This window comes from Pinus tabuliformis, chromosome 3_1, assembly GCF_031772625.1.
Source record: "Pinus tabuliformis cultivar Carrire ecotype Pingquan chromosome 3_1, CPIR1, whole genome shotgun sequence".
NCBI classification, from domain to species: Eukaryota; Viridiplantae; Streptophyta; class Pinopsida; order Pinales; family Pinaceae; genus Pinus; species Pinus tabuliformis.
The window spans coordinates 746,993,088-747,016,739 of NC_142301.1; the positions used below are offsets into that span (position 1 = coordinate 746,993,088).

Below are 23,652 nucleotides of genomic sequence, written 5' to 3' on the forward strand. Positions count from 1 at the left end.
CTGTAGTAAGGATTCTGGGTTTAGGAATTTTCACAAGTCATAGATCTAACTCAAAGTCAAAGTGTCAACTCACAATTATACCAGTTCTATTGATACAATCAACCATATGTTACTGGTAAGTCAATTGTGTATCAGGTCTATGTGTCAAGTTAATAGGCCATGTCAATGCCATTGTAGTCTGAGGAAACTCTTATACTAATGCTGCTACTTGCAGAGAACCAATGTATCAATATGTAATCATTTCACCAATCATTTGTTATTAAAAAGTCAAGTCTATTGGTCAATTGATTTGTCAATGTTAATGCATATGTCAAGTCACGGTGTCATCATAGTTAAGTCAATTCAATTCACTTCTTAAAGAGCCCTATCTGAGGTTAGTGTAAGTACACATTGTCACTGTCATATTGTCATATCATTAAGTCAGATGTCAAGTCATCGTTAATTCTGTAAGGTCATTGTTGCTTGACCAATTTTGATCACTGCATTCTATCTTGTCATAAAAAATCGTGACTACCATATATATCATTAACCATCTCTCATAATTTCATTAACGAATAAACAATGCATTTTTCAGTTTTGTGTGTTACCTTCAAGGCTATATATTAAATCACTGTTGTCAATAACTAAGATCTATGAGTCATTTGTTGATTTTTGGGTAGCATTGGATGTGCTCTAGCTCCGAAATTTTGTGGAGAGGCTAGAACACATGAAATCTTTAAGACCCAGAAATCGTTTGGTGAAATTCCACCCGGATTGTATTTTATTAAAATAATTAAAAAGTAGGCTGCATTTGACCTCTATTAGCTTGAGGACCATGTGCACTATCAGAGGGAGAGGAGGGTGTGAATGTGAAATAACTTTTGATCTAAGCCTTCTTTTTAATTTCACCCTTACCCTTTTCTTGAATAGACTCCAAAGAGGGAGGAACATAGCGAAAGGGGTTGGATGCATCAGTGCAAGGGATAGATGAAGAACCCTCATAATCAAAATTGGTATTGGCAGCCATCGTGTTTTATACTCCTCTTCCTCCCTATTTCAACCTCTATTTCTTTTTGCCTAGCTTTTTTCCTCAAAATTCTCAAAATGTTCTAGCAACTCCTTCCTAATTTCCCCAATCTGTTCTGTTGGTGCTGCACATGGAACAATTTGGCCTCTAATACCAGCCAAGTGTTGTTTTAGCCTGTGAATGTCCCCTCCACCTCCCTTATTCCTTTTTTGACAAAATTTGCAATATGTTATGAACATAAATTATGTAAAAATAGATAAAAATAGATAATAAATAATAAGTAATTAACTAATGGTTAGTTAGTTAGTAATGAAAAGGTATGTCTTAGAGACATGACCGTTCGTGGAAGGGCACCTGCCTAGGGTATATAAACAGGCCCTCATTTTCAATTGTAATCATCCTACAACAATTCTTTATACAATATACAATTTACAATTACTATCCTACCATGGATGTCTCTGTCTAGTAGCTACTTTAATATTTCCGCTGTGTATATGACTTTTGGTCGTTACATTGGTATCAGAGCCACATTTACTCCCAACTTTTAGCCACCAACTTCGTCAACATTGTTACCGTCAAGACTCGAGCGTTTCGCTACGAAGTGGGAGGTTCTCCATTCAACCAGTTTCTCTACTAGGCCCTTGGCCATAAAAAAATAACATTAAATAACATATATATATATATATATATATATATATATATATATATATATAATAAATCGTTCGACAGTCGCCCTACACAACGGTAAAATAAATCGTTCAATAGTCGCCCTACACAGCAATAAAATAAATTGTTCGAAAGTCGCCCTACACAACGACAAATCTACTGGCCGACGAGCACTTGTAGTCATAATGCCCTGTCAACTGTAACAGCCAACGCTTTTAAGCGTCCACTGTCACTGTCACGTCTACAATGGTCCAGCTCGTCCTTGTCGTAGCCCTGCTGTAGTTCAAGCCGTCCCCACTGTTTGGTTCGCTACCATCAAACCTGTCCCCGCTACACAACCTGTCGGCACCTCTGTACACGCCTATACCCACGCCACCCACCGTAGCCTTTCCCCATTCACGCACGCTGTCCATGCATCATTATATCCTCCGCCATCATTGTATCCTCCACCTCACTGTATCCTCCACCCACACAGTGCCACGTCCCGCCAGCCCAACAAGTTTAAATGGGCATTCTGCCATCAAACACCGTGGCTGCAAATCAAACGTGACGTTGGTTCACCGTAACCCATCAGTCATGTTTGTCTTTAAAAAACAATAAAAATCAATTGATTAAAAAAAAAACTATAACATAGTTGATAAAATTATTAAATATAAACTATATTATGTAATTTAATATAGTTATATATTAATATATTTATTTAAAATTATATATATATATATATATATAAATTTTTTTTTTGTTAAGCTTGGCAGATCCATCCATATGGCCAAGTCTGTTGTCCATCGGTCAGTGTTATACGCCATCCAAAAAAAAATTGCTTCAGTATTTCTAACCAAGCTAGATGAGTCTCAATCTCATGTCCAAATACTACATAACTGTAAAAACTAGCATATGCAACAGGAAACTTAAAAGCTAACCGCATAAACAAAAACTAAGCATGAGGAATCTAGTCTTTTTGCTCTTTCTGCTCATCGGAGACAAAGGCTACAGGAGCAGGATCTTCAGTAGTTGCCACTGGCATTCCATACAACTCCAGGATGCAAGGGATGTGGTGGTCGATTCGATCCATCTTGATGTCCTGTTTGTGCAACTAAAAGAGGATTTTTTCCATGTCTTTTTTATAACTTGGCAGGCCCTGCACTGTTACCACCATCCCCACAAAGATTTGTTCCATTGCTTTTCCAAGAAGACTTTTCATTAAGAAATACAAGTAAAGGGTGTGTTTAAACTGAGTAATTCTACCACGGGTATTCCCTGGATCTGGGACCATCGTCCTCCAATTGTCGATCTCTTCCTCTGGTTCACTTTCCTGCTTTATCTCCGCTTCCTAGTCTTCAATCAGCTTCTGAATTCCCACATTTGTCTCATCTTGGTATGCCGCTGTTGCCTCTGCTATGAGGTGCTCGACAAGCTTACGACCCCTGTGAGCTTCCGACGTGCTCAGCCCCTTGTCTACCCGATGGGCCGGGCCTTTCCTTCCTTGACCAAACCCTCTCACTGCTCGAGCCATAGTCTGTGCAGTGATGCCCTGTGGACAGTCAAACAAAGTTAGGTCCGTCAACTCGTTCGCATCATCCCATCGTTGTTGTTCATACAGTGCCTCTCTTCCATGCTTCACCATCCTAGAGTTAAGGTAGCCTTGAGCCCACAGGTGGCCAAGCGAATTGGGTTTCTAACTCGTCTCCTGGGGCTCCTCATAGTACCCCTCCCCCTCGCTATGGTTCAATTGCCGGTTGTCCCGCTGCATCTAGAGCCAAGCCCTCAGGCCCGTCCGAAGCCTAGCTTGACACTTGCATTTATACCCACTTTCAGCACCCTCAGCCAGCAGATGCCAGCCATGGTTTTGCTTGCCCCTCTGTCCAGAATGCTGCCCAGGGTCCCTAGCTATGCCCTTAATACCATGCAGGTGCCTAGTTGCCCAAGGTTTTCTTAGCGTTCTACTGCCGTGGCTGAAATCCCAGCCCCCTGCCCTCAGCGTTATCGTGCCTCTCCCTTCAGCACCTAGCCCCCCAGGAATGGCAAACCCACTATCCCCTATTCCCCTGGTCTGAGCAACTAGATATAGGCCCGCTCATCTTCTCAGCCTGCAATTGCCAATGCCATTGCCAAGATTGTGGTTTGAATGGGATAAACACAGAAAACAGAACCGGACCATGGCATTCCCTTTCCTCCCCTAGTTCCTCCCATACAACGCTGCTATCCATTGATGTTGATTTGGGGTAGCATCGGATGTGCTCTAGCCACGAAAATTGGTGGAGAGGCTAAGGCACATGAAGATCTGCAATACCCAAAAAGCGTTTGGGCATATTCTAAATAGTTTGGGAGATATTAAAATAATTAATATTTTTAATGGAGTCCCTAAGTCTAAACTCAGGGAAAATAAAATATTAATGTGAATTAATATAAAACTGTGTTAGAATGGTTCAAAAGTCATGGATCAAGCCAAATCTAATCTTAGCCGTTGATTAGGGACTTAATCTCGGCTGTTGATTTGTCAACGAGAAAAGTATAAGAGGAGGCTTGAGGGTCACTTGGAGAACACACCGAGTTGATCAAGATTTCAACTTTCTGGGGTTGGGTTTGCTGAGGAAGTCGAGAGAGTGATCAGAGTTGCAGCTGAGGGGTAGTGAATACAGAAGCAGAGAGGCAAAGATAGCACCAGGAGGATCAACGCAGTAGCCGAGAGTGAGGGATGTAGAACTAGCCAAGGGTTCACGTAGAGGCAGCCAGGAGATGCGCAGTGCCCCAGAGGTCCAACATGGGTGACGCAGAGGGCCAGAGGACTGACGCAGTGCCTCCAAAGGCTGACGCAGGCAAGACAGAGTGACGCTAGGCTAACGCTGGGCAAGAGAGAGGCTGACGCAGGGGTTTCGTGGGGCAGATTGGCACTGTGGACCTGCCAGAGTGTTTATTCGGGGTTTCAGCTGGAATATCTGCTTCCGAGAAGAGAGGTACTACTGCCGAGATTTTTCTCTGTTGGGTGAGCCGGATTAGGCACCCAGCTTGTATTCTGAAACTGCTTAATAAATCAAACCCTCAGATAGCTACACTAGTTTTCCCGCACTGGGTTTTTCTGGGGACATTAGTCCAAAAACAACGGTGTCACTTGTGTGCTTGTTTTTGTTTCCTTCAGTTGATGATCTGTAATGTGTTGAGCATGTACTTGTATTGATTTCCAGTATTTACATGGTAAATAACTTGTTAATTAACAGAACAAGTAGGTAGGAATAAATCAGTAAAGTACATGAAGGGTTTCTAACGGGTTAGACTTAGAAATTCCAACAATTGAGACAACCTCTTGCCCCTCCCTTCCCCCCAGCAAAACCCGAACCAGATCATGGAATTGATACAGGAGCCCAACCAAATCATGGAATTGATGCAGGAGCGGGACCAAATTACATACGAGGAGACTGTTTCTTGTCCGTAGCGAAGGTTCCTTGCTTGCCTTCGCCCCTCCCTAGCTCTAAGTCGCCTCCCGTCTCCACAGCTGCTCTCTCTTACCTTGCACATCGAATGCCTTAACCTTCTCCGCCACCCTTCCTTATTCCTTCCTCCGCCACCTTGCCAACCCACTGTCCATGCATTCATATCAAAGGACACTGCACCCCCTGCCTTGAGCATGTGGGGGACGACGGTTGTTATGACCTTTGTACAACCCATATCACATCCCAGCCTGTCGCCTCTGACACCGTACCACATCCCGATCAGGAGATATATATATATATATATATTATTTAATTAAAAAAAACTAAGGTTCAAGGTTATTAAAAAAAGGAGAGAGGATAATAATATTTATTATAAGAAGCTAGGAAGGGGTTACCTTTAAACCCTAAGCTTAGCAACAAACACAAAAGAAAGTTCATCACTGAAGAAAGATAGAGTCTAATTTGAAGATGAACAGAGAAACTATGGATTCCATACACAACTCTACATTTTGGACTAGATGTCCATTTTGTGGAGCAGAAGATCAATATTTATCGATTTTTAAAAATCGCACAATACCTTGTCCCAAATGTCGAAGATTGTTTACTTTAGAAGAATATCAAGATAGCGCCCAGACACAAATTAAAAAATTAAAAGAAGAAATCACAAAATTTCAAAAAAAGAATGAAGCATTAGAAAAGAAATATAAGGATCTCCAAGATCGGTTTCATGAAAAATCAACAAAAAGCAACAAAGAAATTTGGCATCTAAGGAACCACAATGAGAAACTTCTTGCACAAGTCAAAAAGTGTAAAACTAAGAAGCACAAGTTAGAACAAGAAAAATAAAGTTTTGACAAAAAATTCAACGAAAGTCTATCAAAGAAAGAAGAGGAAAATTTATGCTTAAAAGACTTTAACAAAAAATTATTAGAACAAATCAAGTGTTTAAAAGACGAGAAGCTTGAAGGCCAAAACAAAGTTGACTCAGAAAATGAGGAATGCTTACGTCTCAAAAATCATAACCAAAATCTACTCAAACAGAGTAAAAAACTTAAGGACGATAAGAAATCATTAACGAATAGGTTCAAAGAAATTATTGTGAAGGAAGCATCAAAATCTCTAGATGTAGCAGTCCAAGTTGGGAAAAGAAACAAACACCGATTCCACTAATTGTAGGAATATACAGGGTAAGTTCCTCAGAAAGAACACCAAAAGGACACCGCTCACAACCAGATCACAGATCAATACACCAGTATTTTTGACGTGGTTAAAACCCTCAAAGAGGGAAACAGTCCACGGCCTGAGCCAACGCGGCCACTTCAGGCAATTTATTAATCAAAGAATGAAAATTTACATAAGCTTCTCTCATGCACGGATTACCCTACAAATGACCCTCCATGCGCTTTAAATAGAATTCATGGACTAATCGGGGGTCAAGCCACGAATCAAGTGTCGGTAATACCGAGGAGAGAATGAACCGTCGGATCACTACATATCGTGACCGTCGATTGTAAGTTACAAAATGTACAACGGTAAAGAAACACACTTTACCTAACTCTATACCTAACTCTATACTAGACCAAGTTGTACTTAACTATTTCCTATGTGTCGGAATATCCTAACATCCCCCCTTAAGAACAACTTGGGATAGGATTGAAGGATTTACAAATATGACACAATAGGAGAAGGAAGGAGGCACTAGAGCCTATCCCCCCTTAGTGACAACTTCCTGAACTCCAACCATAAATCGAAGTTTAGTGAACTTCGCCTCTGTGAGAGCCTTTGTGAAGATGTCTGCAACTTGATCATCTGTTGAACAATATTGCACTTCAAGAACATGGTCGTGAATGAGCTTTCTGATGAAGTGCATGTGCAGTTCAATGTGTTTGCTGCACTGATGTTGAACTGGATCTTTGCATAGCTGAATGGCACTTTGATTATCACACCAAAGTGTAGTCGGATGCTGCTGCTGAAAGCCAAATTCTAACAGGATCTGACGAAGCCACAAGGCTTCCTTACTAGCTTCTACGGCACCACGATACTCTGCTTCTGCTGATGAAAGAGAAATGGCAGCTTGTTTCTTACAAGCCCATGTAATAGGTCCTGAACCAAGAGTGAACACATAACCGGCAGTAGACTTCCGATCATCAGGGTCACCAGCCCAATCAGAATCAGTGAAACCAACCAATAGAGGAGCTGCTTCGGCACTGTAATGAATCCCAAACTGAACTGTACCTCGAACATAACGAAGTATTCTTTTAGCTGCTTTCCAATGACTTTCACGGGGGTTTTGCATAAACCGAGCAACAAGGCCAACAACAAAGGAAAGGTCAGGACGAGTATGGGTTAAATACAAGAGTTTTCCTACAAGTTGACGGTATAATGTAGCATCAACTTCAGGAGAAGTACAAGTGACTAAGAGTTTGACTCCAGACTGAAAGGGAGAAGGGGCTGACTTACAGTCTTCCATGTGAAAATGACGTAGAATATCACAAGCATACTTGGACTGCGAAAGGGAAATACCCTCCTTGGATTGCAAGACTTGAAGACCGAGAAAATAGTGTAAGTGTCCTAAGTCTGTCATTTCAAATTTCCTTTTGAGGCTAGACTTCACATGGTTTATAAGGTTGGGATCACTACCAGTAAGGATAAGATCATCAACATAAAGAACAAGGATGATAAGAGAGTTGCCCACTTTCTTGGTGTAGACAGTATTGTCAGAATGACACCTAGAAAAGCCAGATTCTAAAAGAAAGCTATCCATTTTGGCATACCAAGCCTGAGGAGATTGCTTGAGACCATAAAGGGATTTCTTAAGTCGACAAACAAGGCTAGAGTCTGTTTGTATGAAGCCAATGGGTTGTTCCATATAGATTTCTTCATGCAAGTCCCCATGCAAGAAGGCAGATTTAACATCCATCTGATGGACTTCCCATTTGAAAGAGGCAGCAAGGGAAAGAACAAGGCGGATAGAGTTCATTTTGGCAACAGGGGAGAAGGTTTCAGTGTAGTCAATGCCTTCAACCTGTGAAAAGCCCTTAGCAACAAGACGAGCTTTATGTTTATCAACTTTCCCATCTGGTCCATACTTGGTTCTGTAAACCCATTTGCATCTAACAAGTTTTCGTCCCTTTGGTAAAGGAACAAGATCCCATGTATCATTTGCCAATAATGAATGATATTCTTCATTCATAGCTGCTTCCCAATCTGGATGGCCTGAAGCTTCTGCAAAGGTGTCAGGATCATAATTTACTGGAGCTTGAGCCAGTAAAGAAGAGGCTCTCTCGAACTGAGAACGTGTGCGTCGCTGATCTGTAGGATCACCGGCAAGATCACCTGCTGCATCTCGAGTAGCACGAACCCATTTTGGAAGCTCAGGAGCTGAAGGAGGATCCTGAGATGGTGGGGGAGGATTGTCATCCTCACTTTCATCATCTGAAGAAGAATGTTTTCAAAGGTAGAAGAGATAGGGAGAGGTGGCACATCCGCCGGACTAGGCTCGCAGGCCGATATATTTTCATCAAATTTTACATCTCTTCTAATGATAACATTTTTGGACTTAAATGGAATAAGTCTATAGCCTTTGACATCTTCAGAATATCCAACAAAAGTACATTTTTCACTCTTAGGTTCTAAAGCTTTATGCTTTTCATCTGGAATATGGGCCCACGCTTCACTTCCAAAAACACGAAAGTGACTTACATCTGGTTTGATTGAGCTCCATGCTTCTTCTGGAGTGATATTCTTTAAAGCCTTAGTAGGAGTGCGATTTATTATGTAATTTGCACAGTTAATTGCTTCTGCCCAAAAACTAAGACCAAGTCCTTTAGATTGTAGCATACAATTAGCCATTTCCTTTAAAGTGCGATTCTTCCTTTCAGCTACACCATTTTGTTGTGGAGTATATGGAACAGTATGTTGCATTTGAATTCCATTCTCAGTGCAATAGTTGATGAATGTGTTTTTAACATATTCTCCGCCATTATCAGATCTTAACTTAAGAATTTGATGTCCAGATTGTTTTTCAACAAAGGCCTTGAAGGCCAAAAAGGTGTTAAATACTTTACTCTTGAGTTTTAAGAAGTATACCCAAGTGCGTCTGGAGAAATCATCAATGAAAGTTAAGAAATACTTGCAACCAGAGAATGACACAACTGGAAGTGGACAACATAAATCACTATGCACAAGCTGTAAAGGGGCTGAGGCGTGCCAAGAGGCACGTTTTTCAAAACTGTCCCGATGATGTTTTCCAAGTACACATCCGGAACAAACACCATCTCTGCAAGATACCATAGGAAGACCTGTCACCATATTTTCTTTACATAGATGCTGAAGGGAGCGATAGTTTAAGTGACCAAATCGCTCATGCCAAAGTTTGCTCACTTCATCGTTATGAGCAATAAATACTGAGGGAAGATTTGATGACCCAAAGTTGTGAAACTTATACAACCTTGTAGAATCATCAGCAATGCCAATAGCCAAAATCTGTTTAGGATCTTTTAAGTCCTTGATTACAACATCATGAGGTGAAAATTCAACGATTTTACCTTCACCTGAATGAGTTATCTGATATACAGATAGAAGGTTGCAGGATAAGGTTGGAACACATAATACATCATTAAACTGACCATTGTCTAGATGAACAGTTCCAGTCCCTACAACATTAAGAGATCTATCATCACCAACATATATATTTTTGGTGTTACAATCATTTAAAGAAGAAAACATGGCTTTGTTTTTGGCCATGTGATAAGAAGCTCTAGAATCAATGAGCCACTCATGAGAATGAGAAGAAGAAGATACATTTAATGCATAGCCAGACCGAGATGCTTGACAACCACATGCAGAAAGTGCCATTCCTGAAGATGAAGTTGAAGTTGAAGATTGCCCCAAATGGATGTTATGCTTCTTCATTGCTGCTTCCAAGGCTTCCATCTTTTTAAAGCATTTTGATTCTAAGTGGCCATCTCGATTACAAAAATTGCAATGTCTATCAGTCTTCTTCCCTTTGTTTTTATTTGTCTTATCATTTTGTTGAAATGATTTTTCATTTTGGGGCTGAAATTGCTTAGGACCCTTGTTTGGTTTAGGACCATTCTTTTTAGGATATGACTTCTTAGGATTCTTTGAATTTGGTTGCTGCTGAGCGGCTAACGCTTTCTTGGAAGAGTTTCCAAGATTAAGAAGACCAAGGTGTAAGAGTTTTTCTTGTTCTCTTATTAAAGAATCACAAAAAGAGTCAAAGGAAGGGGGCTTGTAGTCTTTTCCTTGAGAAATGAAGGCTTTTTTTGTAGAATGGAAGGTGGAAACAAATACAGAGTAGGCTGGTCCCAACTTAGTAAGGATGGAATAAATAAGGTTACTATCTTCTTTCTTAACCTTAGCACTTTCCAAGAGATATCTAAGGGTCTTGAACTTGGACAAGAAATCTTCAATGCAAGAAAAATTATTAGGGTCCAATGTAAGCAACTCATTTTCAAGTTGATGGGCTCTAATTTCATTTTTAATCCCAAAAACTTTATTGATTTGTTCCATTGCTTCATGAGGAGTTTCAAGTTCTGCAATATGGAATCTAAGATCTGGAGAAATAGACATCCCTATCAAACCATGTGCTTGATCTTGTCTATTTTCCCATTTAGCAGCCCTGTCTTCATCTTTCGGTTTCTTTTGTTGGCCTGTGGCTATTCGGTAGAGACCTTTACTTCGAAGTAAATCCTCCATGTAGGACAACCATTGGAAGTAGTTGGTGCTCTCAAGGGTAACTTGGTATTGACTTTCCATTTCAACAGAAACTGAAGCTGAAGATGCTGAAAGTAAGTGTTCCAATGGATAGATCTCGAAAAATTAGGTTGGTTTAAAAAAAACGGCTCTGAAAAAGGCTTCCGGATGAAGAAGTTATGGCTTTTTGAAAAAAAGTTGTTGAAGTTGCCGACGAAGTGCGGGAATGTGCGGAAATGAAAAAGTCCGCCCCCACAAAATGGAGACTTGAACCCAAGACCTCTACTCTCTTAAAATAGCTTTGAACCAATTGATCTATACAAAAAATTTGAGAGAGAGAGAGAGAGAGAGGGGGGGGGGCTTTGGGTTGCGTGCTTGCTTTGAGAAAGCTCTTTTTCCCTACAAAACAAAAAACAAAAAACCCAACACGGACATGCAAAGAAAACGAACCTTATGGCTCGAAGTTAGCTTTACCCAAAAAACTAAATATTTTCAAAAAATTGAACCTTGCGGCTCAAAGTTAGCTTTAGCCGAAAAACTAAATATTTTTCTCAATGTTTCTGATTTTCCGAGATCACATTAAGGTGCAGGGAAAAGAGCATACGCATGAGAAAAATCCTTCCTTTCTGTTTCTGATTTGCCCAGATCGCACAGAGTCGCAGGGCAAAGAGCATACGCAGAAATGAAAGGTATAGATCCGGCTAAAAAAAGCTAAATAAACCGAAACCGAAATAAGCAGAGAGAAAATAACAGTAAACTGCAAATAAACACTGTATACCTCCAGATCTTAAAAATGACGCAGCTAGGGCTACCGGAAACCTTTTCGCGTGAAACGAAAGGGGTTCCTCACTGGAACAGATGCTCCGAACACAACAGAGCAGTTCTCTCGGCCCGAAAGCAGTCAGAAACAGCAGATCTAGGAAACGGCAGTCGGATGCAGTTCTACCGGCTTCAGATTTGGATCACCAACGGACGCGGCCCTCAACTTGCTCCGATACCATGTAGGAATATACAGGGTAAGTTCCTCAGAAAGAACACCAAAAGGACACCGCTCACAACCAGATCACAGATCAATACACCAGTATTTTTGACGTGGTTAAAACCCTCAAAGAGGGAAACAGTCCACGGCCTGAGCCAACGCGGCCACTTCAGGCAATTTATTAATCAAAGAATGAAAATTTACATAAGCTTCTCTCATGCACGGATTACCCTACAAATGACCCTCCATGCGCTTTAAATAGAATTCATGGACCAATCGGGTGTCAAGCCACAGATCAAGTGTCGGTAATACCGAGGAGAGAATGAACCGTCAGATCACTACATATCGTGACCGTCGGATTGTAAGTTACAAAATGTACAACGGTAAAGAAACACACTTTACCTAACTCTATACCTAACTCTATACTAGACCAAGTTGTACTTAACTATTTCCTATGTGTTGGAATATCCTAACACTAATCTCACAGTTAAGGGAAATCTAGATTCTATTGAAGTGAAGTCACATGTAGAAGTTGCAGTTTAAATGATGGACATTGCGAATGGTGATTCAGTCACCAATTCAACAACAACAACGCCTGAAGTAAATTAGGAAACATCCACTAACATGATAAGGGAAAGTCCAACCAAAAGAACTATGCATTGACATTTGAATCACAAGAGCAAACTTTCCAATCAAGCTACATACCAGTGTCACTTAGAAAATAAACGACAAATTTATGTTCTTAGGAATACTGAAGTTTGCAGAATCCAGTCCCACGATAACAATTCATCACAAAATTTGATTCCATAGCAGATCAATCTAGGATGGTCCGATCCGTTCTCAGTACGACAATTTTATATATCTCTCCAAGGATCATACCAACTTGTATCGACAAAGATGACTATCTCGAGATGAGAAGACACTCATAGCAAGCAAAGAGATCAAGTCCCTTTCATCAACAAGCTTTGAGGACAAAACTGTTTGAAGGAGAAGGCAATGTTATGAACATAAATTATGTAAAAATAGATAAAAATAGATAATAAATATAAATATAATAATAAATAATAAGTAATTAACTAATGGTTAGTTAGTTAGTAATGAAAAGGCATGTCTTAGAGACATGATCGTTCGTGGAAGGCCACCGGCCTAGGGTATATAAGCAGGCTCTCATTTTGAATTGTAATCATCCTACAACAATTCTTTATACAATATACAATTTACAATTACTGCCCTACCATGGATGTCTTTGTTTACGAAGTATTTTAATATTTCTCCCGCGTATATGACTTTTGGTCGTTACATAATACATTTGATTATCAGTCATCTCAGCATATTCCCAAGCAACATCTTTCATTGTAGGAGCCATTTTCTGATATTTGGACTTGGAAATGAAAGGACAAAAGTCTAAAAAAAAAAAACCTCTTCAATGTTTATTTCTTTTAGAAAAATTACTCTTTTCAATTTCCAGATTTGCAAAAAAAAAAAAAAATGCAAGGGAAGATTTGAGAAGTGAAAAAAAAGCGTCTAGCCTCCTCAATGCTCCTCCAAAAACCAACTCCTCAATGCTACTCTAATGATTGCCCAATAAGCTCCTCACAGCTGCTCCAATGATTGCCTGAGAACCTCCTCACTGTTGCTCCAAAAACCAACTCCAACTCTTCACAAACTCCTCACAAATGCTCACACAAATGCAATGAGATAGCTGTGAAGAAATGTGAGGGGGTTAGGTCACTTTTATAGGCTTGGGAGAGGGTCGATGCATTGAGGAAAACACAAAACCAAAAAAAAATTGGCTCTGAAGTCTGAGTTTTCTGCCCTTTTCTGCCGTGGACCAGCTCGACTTGTTTATGATGGCCTCGGCTGAGCTGGTCGGTCCATTATCGAGCTGGTCGAGTCGATGTCCGGCTTGACCGGTTCGATAACGGAACGATCTTTGAACCGGTCAAGTCCGATTCAGACTGGCGTGGTTTTAAAACTATGGTATCTACGCTGTCCTAGTCTGAGATATACATTGATTTGACTTAGAAAAGACCCTCAAACTATGTGTTAACAATGCCTAGGGCTGCTTCCATAAACTTCGACCTCTCCTATTGGCTTGAACTCGACCTCCTTGAGAGATTCGATCTGATGCTATGGTATTGTTGCTTTGTTCTCTGTTGTAAGGTTTCTTTCAAAGCTTTATTCCTCCTTATGCTCTCATCTCCTCAATAGATTCTCATGAGAGTAACGATCACTCTCTTCCTTTTTTCTGCCTTTTTGTCTTCCTTTAGTGTTGAGAACCCTAACCCTTGAATTCAAGGGATGAGATTAAATCTCTGCCCATGAGATCAAGCCCCCCACTTGACCCCCTTCCTCATGTGGTCCATCATATTTAATAAACTTCCTAGTACTTTTTAATGTTTTACTACCATGGTCACTTTTTATCTCATAATGTGACTTTTAGAATATAAAAGTCATTTTAATAATATAAAATGTACTTGGTACTTTTCACATAAAGTGACTTTTAAAACACATGACTTTAGTAACTTAAAGTACATGGTACAAGTCTTATAAAAAGTACTTTAGCTCCTTGATATTAATAAACTCATAATATCACTTAGACAAAAGGTAATTAATGTGTCTCCTTAGGCCAAAAGGATAAATGCGTAGGAAACACCTCCTTGGTACCCTTATTTTCAACAATATGAACCATGAAAAATGATAACAAGAAGCAAACAACATGAACTTTGAAAACCCAAAATAAATTTAGAATAGAAAAAGATGTTAAGAGGGCAAATTTTTTGAAGAAATTCCTAGGATTTGAAGATATCAATACTATAGGCACATAGCAATTGATCTGTGTGCTGCAACCATTTTTTTCGTGGTTACAAGAACAATGATTTGGCTGTACTAAACCTGGTTGTTGATGATGGTAAAGTTTAAACCGTCTCCCTTTTATTCCTCAAGAGCTGCGAAAAGAAATGACCCAGAACATCCCGAAAATTGGCCTTTAAGATACCTAAACCTTCCCTAGGTGATATTTTCCATTGTGGCATGAAAAAATCAAGTGGTCCAATTTTTTCCTGAACCTTGCTATTTTTTCGCAGCGATTTTTCGGGGAGGCTTTTGTTGAGAATCGGAGGGTTGTAGTTTAAATTAGATTTCTCTTTGTTTGATAAATGCTTGTGAAATTTGTTGTCTTCTTATTAACTTAATTATGTTTTTCATCAAACAATTATCAAATGTAAAAACATGAAGATCATAGTACATAAGAAACACAAGATATAGGCTCCAAGCCAGGCCAAAACCGCTCCAAGGGGAAAACCTAGAAAATTTGTCTTCTTATAGAATCAGATCAAATTGAGATATCCAAGACCCATGAGCAATCTTTTAGATGCCAAGTCAAACCCTCCTGCACAGCAAATCCATCAACAACAAGAGACTAACAACAAATCTTCTACAAGAGATAAGATAAGGTAGAACTTCCTCAAACCCTTCTCCAACTTCATACTTCGGCCCTCCTTCTGTGAATTTTCAGAACTAATTGACCGAATTGTGTGTGTCCAAATGAGCTCAAATCATTGTCTATTTATACTGTCCAGAGGGGTGTGAATAGAAATGACCTTTGGGGTAGGGCCGACTTGATAGGTAGGGCCGACTTGGCATCTAGAGGGGTTTTTGACCCAAATTACATATTTAAAATTATTTTTCCTTTTTCTTTACATTAGGTCCAAATAGGACTTTGACTCTTTGACTCAACAAATCCTAGAAGCATGAAGAACATGCTTATCTAAGAAAATAATAATAATAAAAATTCTTTTTTTTCTTCTTTTTCTTTTACATAAAATATAGAATGATATAAGTACAAAAACCATTATGAAGACGAACCTAGTTAAATTTTCTAATAGGTTTTACATTGTAATTTTTTGTGATGTTGGTGAAAGTTCGCTGATTTTTTCAACTTTATATCATTGCTTCAGTGAAGATACAATAGGCGGCTGGCAGGCTGCCTATACATACAGACATAACACTTTTACTTACGTTATGTCTTATCACACAATGTTTATTACTAAATATGGTCATGGCAGGTTAACCTCCCAACACTAATCACATTCAGCTGACACTAACTTTAACTTAACACTACCACTCAAACATAACAGCATATTTTTTTTTTGAGCGTTGTATTATTCCAATAGGTTTTGGAATTGGCTTTGTTAGGCTAAGTTACATCTTGGATTTATTTTACAATCTTGTGGGAATTCGAAAAGAATGAATTAATAACTTGATCGTTTCTATGCAGAGGGATCCAGTGATACCGGCATTTCCAGATCTTCATCTTGCACCTGCAACAATGCTCAAAGAATTGTCATCATACTTCCAAAGATTTTCGAGCCATAGTCGGCTAGTTTCTCTTCCAGCACCACATGAAATTGGTCAGCGTGAAGCTTTAGAATATCCTTGAGATGTCTTGTAATGCATCACAGTACACACTAGTAGGGGACTCTGCGTTGTTAATATCTTTTCTGTTTACTTCAGGTTCTCTTTTAGTCGCCAAGTAGTCAAATCTGACATGATTTCTATGTTCAGAGCCACCTTGGGTAGCATGCCTTGATATGCCAGATGTATTCCTGTTTGTTTGAAATGCATTGATCTTAATTTGTAGTCAATCCTAACCCATATTATTGGGCTTCTATGATGACTAGTTATTTCTGCTTGTTTTAACTCTACACAAAATTCCTTAACGTTGTGCAAGTATCAACGACATTACTCCATTCTCAATCACATTGGGGTTATCCGTTCAGAACATGATGATTTTGCATTGCGTTTCTCTGCGGCAATGAACCAGGTGTGCAACCGAATTACTGGAATTCCTATATCCCTTATCTGGAGCAATTGCATTTTTTGATTGTAATCTTTTCTGACTTTGTGAGGAAATATCTGGATTTGTTAGGACTCAATTTGAAAGATGTCCATGTCTTTATCTCTTCCTCTAATTCTAGTAACTTGAGTGCTACTTTCAAAATTTGTGTGTAAATTTATCTGCAGTATTACCTTATTTTTGTTTATTTCCTGATTTTGCATAGCTCTTTGCAGATTTGTAACACTTACTGATTCCTGTAAAGATGTTTTCAGCTTCTGGTTTCAAAGTCTGAACCAATCATTGATGCCGAGTGGAGCAAGGAAGTAAAGGGCAGTATGTATGATATCGTCGTTGAAGGGTTTCGACTTCTCAGCAGGTGGATTGGTCGTGTTTGGGAACAATGTGCATGGAAATTCTCCAGGCCTTGTAAGGATGCTGTTCCTCTTGATCCAGATGATCTCTCTGCAACTATCTCAGATTATGAGAAGGTAAATACCTGAGATGGGAATTATTTTGGAAGTGAAACATTTTTGTGATTGTCTACAGAAGAAGTTGCAAAAATGTTTGCATTCTGTAGTTAGGGGACTTTTACCAAATTACCATAGCCTATAAGAGGAATGTATTCTAATTTATTGGCATCGTTTAAAATTGAGTACCTTGACATTAAATTAACTGATATGAGGTCAAATATCTTTTTGTTTTTATATTCATGTTGCCACTTCATCTATTCTGAATAAACGATTTTTCATATATATTAGTAGATATGTCCATGTTAAGGTGAAAATGCTTTGTAATCACTCTGAGAGTAAAAGGCTCTATGTTATTAACTCCATTTAACTTTTCTATGGGAAATCCTACCTGGTTAGTTTGAAAGATGTGATGGCTTCCAACTCTGTAATGTGGGCTATAAATAAATAACACAGATTTTGTGACTTGAATATGTTGCATGCTTAGTGCTATGTTATTGGCACATCATATCAATGGTACTTGATTTTTGTTCTTTTAGATTATCTCTGTATTTATTATTTTCCAAGCTGAGAATAAATTAGTTGTTGACAATGCTTCACTATATATGGCAGGTTGTTCGGTGCAATTATTCCCATGAAGAGAGAAGAGCAATGGTTGAGCTTACAACCTATATTAAAGGAATTGGTGTAATGATGCAAAGATCTGACACGGTGATTGCAGATGCTTTGTGGGAAGCAATTCATGCTGAGGTTCAGGACTTTGTGCAAAACAAGCTGGCGACCATGTTGAGAACAACATTTAAAAGGAAGAAGGATCTTTCAAGGCAAATACAAAGCCTCGAGCATTGATTTTAAAGCTTGAACTGTTTTAGTTACTTTTATGTTGCTGCTTGTGACTTGATTCTTTTGCATTTCTCATTTTTATAGTGTATCACAAGCACATAACAAAGAAATAACTGAACAAGAAGAAATACACGGATGAAAATTATTAGGATTAATTGGCTGCAGAATGTATTCTTTTCATGTTTTTGTATATTGATATAGAAGTTTGGTTTTACATGCATTTTAAGTTTAATGTTTCTGTTTGATGACAACCTTTTTATGAACTTTCCAGGATCTTATCAGACATGAGGACTATTGCAGCAGATTGGATGGCAAGCACAAGCCGGCTTGAGTCTGAACATAACACAAAACGAGGAGGCGATGAGAATAATGGAGTGTCTTTTAAGCCAAGGCCTGTGGCACCAACAGCTGCTCAAGTGCACTTCTTATCTTGAACTTGATGTTGTTTATAGTGTAAACCTGTTGTTAAGATGATGTACTCTTGAAAGGATGCTGCACTCCTAATCTGAATCATTTCTTGTCATCTTAGTGGCTATTCTGTTCTGTTCTGTGTGGCGGAATAGTAAACAGTACTGTTTGTTTTAAATGTAAACAAGAAAGTTTAAAGCTGAACTAGAGAGAGTGCCCATGTTTATTGGAAGAATTCTGAATGTTCTTGTTGAAATATAAACAAGTTCGTTTAAAGCTGAACAAGAGAGGGTGCTCATGTTTTTTGGAAAATTTCTGAATGTTCTTGTTGAAATATAATCAAGAAAGCTCAATGCTGAACTAGAAAACGTGCACATGTTGTTCAGAAAATTTCTGAAAGTTCTTGTTGAAATATCAACATGAAACTTCAAAGCTGAACTAGAGAGTGTGTATCTATCTTTGGTTCTTTTATTTTAATAGAAAACATGTGACCATATTGGACGTATGTAAACACTCTTGTTATATATTTGTATTTTAATTCGTTTATACCTCCTTTGGTGATATGTATCCATCTCTCCTAAGCTTAATTGGCCGAAAGCCTTCCTTAACACTATTCCTGTTCTCTGGCAAATGTGACAACCAGTTTGATATTTATACATTCTTGGTCATCAGATATTTTATTCCAAGTTCTATGTTTTATCATTTTTTGACCCAGATATCAATTAAATGACAGATGCTTCCTTATTTTAAATTTTAACACCATGAATTTCCTGTAAACATCTTATGGTAGCTGTATATACTGTTTTGTATATGCAGGTACATTGTCTGCAGTTTTTGATATATGAACTCGTATCTGGTGGCAATCCAAAGAAAACTGTGGGCCTTTTTGGCAACAGTGATTCAGAGATTCCTGTGAATGACATGAGGCAATTAGAGACATTTTTTTACAAACTTAATTTTTTCCCACATATCTTGGACTACACAGGTATTTACAAGCTTTCTTTATCTTGATTTGTCTCATTGACATTTTTAATTCTGTTTGGAACCGTTGGATTTTGTTGTAACTTTTAGCTAATTTAGTTTTTTTTTGTGAGCACATTGTTTGCAATGGTATCACTCATTTTTCTTGTTGTGCTCATGATGCTTGCAGCTACCATAGGTAACCTAACAAATCTCGGTTTTCTCTGGTTTAGAGAATTTTACTTGGAAACTTCCCGTGTGATTCAGGTAAAATGTAGCTTTGTTCAAAGCCTACCTTATTCATACAAGTTTTATTTCTTAATTTTGGCATTTGTAAGATGTATCTTTTGGTAGTATATTAATTCTTGCATCTTCTTTCTAATAATTCATACATCAACTCTGCCACTTTACATTTAATCTAAGTTACTCTTTGGTTTTCTATATTAGGGGCATGTATTTCTGCCTTTCCATATATATATATATTTTCTTGTTGATGCTTATTTGTTAATTTTATAAAACAATGGTATGTTCTATGCTTAAGTGCAATTTACTTATAAGCCCAATATCAATTTCCAGATTATCAATCACATTAACATGATAGTAAATGCAGATAGAATAAAAATAAAACAGTAGAAGACAAGCCAAGACAAGAGGACACAAGATATGGTGCCAGCCAGGGATAAACCCCAATGTGGGGAAACCCATTGATCAATTCTTATTATTCTTCAAAAGTTCAGCAGAGAGAAAGAGTAAAATATTTAATATTCACTTGCCCAATCGAAGTGAAATCTGTCCAGTAAAACAGCAGCCACAGAAAGCCCTAACCAGAAAGTCAATGCTGGTCAACAGGGCAGAATTTGACCTCCAAAACAGCTCGGTCAAACCCAGTCAACTTGGCCTCCAACAGCAAATCAAATCAGCCCCAAAACAGTCTGAAAATACTCAGTCAAACTTGGTCAATGCAAGTCAACACTACAGTCAAACCCTTCTGCAGTCAATGCTGGTCAAACAGTACAGACTGCCTCGATTTCTGTGCCCAGAAATGCGGCCTGCCCAAACATAAAGTATCCCACAAAAATCGCAGTCAAACAAGGTCAACGCTGCTGATCAAAACACTGGTCAAACTTCCTTGAAATTCGGTCAACGCAGAAAACTGTCTTCTTCTTTGCACGTGTGGAGAGAGGCTGTCCTGAAATCCGTACCCAATCAGATGAGGAGTGAGATGAATGAGAAGGTGAGTGATGTCCAAATGAGGCAAAGACGCCTTCTATTTATATGCAACGTTGAGGATGAATAGACGTGATTGTTGGGCTTCTGAGCCTACATTAGTTCGCTGGCCGACCTTGACAATTTGTCCATAAACAAAATAAATTTATAATTCCATTTGTACATGTCAGAATGAGATGATCTTTAGATCAATCCTACACCTCTTGGAGAGAGGAATCCAATAAAAATATCAGTTGCATCATATGAGCTGTCCAAGGTGGAGTTTGGCCATAGTTGCCAAATTTAACGCTTCCTTTCAATGAGGAGGAACTCCACTTGCCAAACCATCTGACAATTTGTACCATCCTTGTCATCCATGCTCTGCTGAACCATCAAGAAATAATGAAGAAGAAATGATCATGAATGTATTATACCATTCTCCACTGACCCGAAGTCAGTGTTCAATAATCGAGAGTGTATCATACTACTCTCCATTGACCCGAAGTCAGTGTCCAATAATCGAGAGTGTATCATACTACTCTCCATTGACCCGAAGTCAGTCTCCATTGATCCCAGATCAATATCAAACATCCTAGAATAGGGAGTATGGTAGTACACAATGTTTCCATCGTTAGTACTATGGTCCCTATCCTCATTTCCCTACTCATTGGCCAGAGGAGAGGTGCTTCCCATGAGTCCCAAACTGCATGGGTAGGATGTGCCGGCAGGAGGCGGTGACAATTTGTCCATAAACAAAATAAATTCATAATCCTATTTGTACATGTCAGAATGAGATGATCTTTAGATCAATCCTACACCTCTTGTAAAAAGGGATCCAATAAAAATATCAGCTCATCATATGCGCTGTCCAAGGGGGAGTTTGGCCCTAGTTGCCAAATTTAACATTATAATTTGGTGGGAGTTTTTGCTTTTCTTTCTGCCCTCATTTCGTTGCCTTGAAATTGTTATCTTCTCCTCGTTTGTCACAAAAAAAATGGGAATTCCTCTCTTTGAGGACATGTGACCTTTGTGAACCCCTTTGCCATTCACACACTCTTGACATAATTCTCTACCCCTGAACTTAGATCCTTAGTCCATGTTCTTCCTCGCTACCTCCCTTAATAAAGTTCTTGAACGTTGCCTTAATTTGGTGGGATTTCTTTCTTTTCTGCTCTAGCCTCCTTGCCTTGGAAATTTTACAATCACCTCCACCTTTCTTAAAAATGGTAATTCCTCTCTTTGAGGTGTGACCTTGGTGAGGCCTTGTAATTCACCTAAACCATCTAGCACCCAAGTCATTGAAGAAATTTCAACCCCCACTCTGGTTATCAGTGTTCTTTATCACTCCATGCATTTAGTTTTAAATCCAAGCATGATAAAAATTCTAAAATTTGGAAATGATAATATTTTTTTGAAAACAAATTTAGAGATTTCACAACTGCTAAAATTGCAGAAATAAAACACAGTGAAATTATGACAGCCCCACATAGAAAATAACACAGTGATTTTTGGTCAATGTGACCCTGGAAAAACCCCCTACAATTCTTGGGGAAAACCAGTTTGAGAGCTTTTCTTTATTTCTGAAAATGCTTTTACAGAGAAACTAAAATACACAGTAAAAATTCCAGCGACCACAAATTATAACTTATCTCGATTTCTGTGTTTGAACTCCACCTCGAAAATCGTGCCAATCAGCAAACCGCCAAAACATAAATTTTTACAGCAATAAAACAACATTAAATGCTGTACGGCCAGCCTCGAAAAACGTGCCCAGAACTTGATGTCCCTCTTCTTCGATTTCTGTGCCTTTCTCCTGCTGTACGATTCTCCTTGGGATGCATGCCAATAAATGCTGTTGCCCAGATTCGCCGAAATGTCTTCTTGCTGCTCTCCTTCACTGCTCAGAAATTTTCTCCTTGCTCTCTCTTCTCTTTCTCTCAAATGCTCATGAAAGAATGAATTGATCTTTTCCTCTTCTCTTCTCCTTTTATTTTCTAAATGACCTTTTGGGTTACCCTAAGATCTAATGGCTGAGATTCATTTAGATCTAGGGATGAGAATAAATGTGCATTTAACTATCACTTTCTATTTTTTAACTCACCCACTTAAATAAAGACCCACTTAGCCTTTTATTTCCATATTCACTTTTTCACTTTCTAATTCTTCATTCACTTTAATAAAGTCACCTTTAAATTAGAATGTAACTTTACCACTTATAAAGCCACTTTTAAATTAGAATGTAACTTTACCACTTATAAAGTCATTGTTAGATTAAATTGACTTTACCACTTATAAAGTCACTTTATGAGAAATGTAAAAAATAAATTTGGACGGTTTTCCCTAGGCCAAAGATCAAAGCCTTAGGGAACCACTTGTCCTCTAGTACCCAAATTTTAACAATCATTATACACAAATACACAAAGTTTCTCATATATATAGAAAGTAAGGGTGTATATAGCCGAAATAACATTGAGTGCAATCCATATTTGAACCAAAAATACATCAACAAAGAGGCTCTAGGTGCCCTTTATAGTCCAAAATAATCTTGCTATAACAAACACCTATATATCATCAAAATCATTGCCTATATTGGGATCCTCATCATCAATATCACCCTCTAAATATTAAAATAAGATAGAGAAACCTTGGCATGTCAAAACGAGATTTTGTTTGAGTGATGGGTAGATTTTTACTAGGGTTATGACATTGAAGTTCAACAATCAATGCCACCAATATCGAGGTACATAGAGAGCTTGGTGCTCTGATTTAAATGGTAGTTCCATATTGTCATACATGATAGAATCCAATGGTATTTCTCAACCTGAAACCTCGAAAACTACTAAGTTTGCTGGATTTTGAGTGGGATAAAAAATTCTACTTTTTCCATATGAAATCCAATGAGGTTGGAAGCACTCTCAAACATCTTGAGACAATTAGTAGTAATGTTGAAAATTTAAGTAAAATGATGAAAATGTAAGATAAAAGAGATTGGCCCCTTTAAGAATTTAACATTACCATTTATTACATAGCACTAGTAGTGCCCTAGTGTAATGTCCTTTTCTAGTTAATTTCCCTAAGGGGGATGAAATAGCCTATCCAACCCCATAGGTTATAGTCTTTGACAAAGGGGG

At 38.6% G+C, this 23,652-nt stretch overlaps 1 protein-coding gene across 2 annotated transcripts in view; it reads left to right on the plus strand.

Annotated features, from left to right (window-relative positions):
* PIR121 (transcription activator) overlaps positions 1-23,652 on the plus strand; it is a 481,847-nt gene that overhangs the window by 124,305 nt on the left and 333,890 nt on the right. For both annotated transcript variants that reach the window (XM_089411826.1, XM_089411827.1), the window contains 7 exons: positions 16,077-16,227; positions 16,528-16,622; positions 16,910-17,125; positions 17,717-17,928; positions 18,219-18,363; positions 19,172-19,340; positions 19,506-19,582. In XM_089411826.1, the coding sequence (XP_089267952.1) occupies positions 16,077-16,227; positions 16,528-16,622; positions 16,910-17,125; positions 17,717-17,928; positions 18,219-18,363; positions 19,172-19,340; positions 19,506-19,582 (1,065 nt within the window). The remainder of the gene's footprint in view (positions 1-16,076; positions 16,228-16,527; positions 16,623-16,909; positions 17,126-17,716; positions 17,929-18,218; positions 18,364-19,171; positions 19,341-19,505; positions 19,583-23,652) is intronic.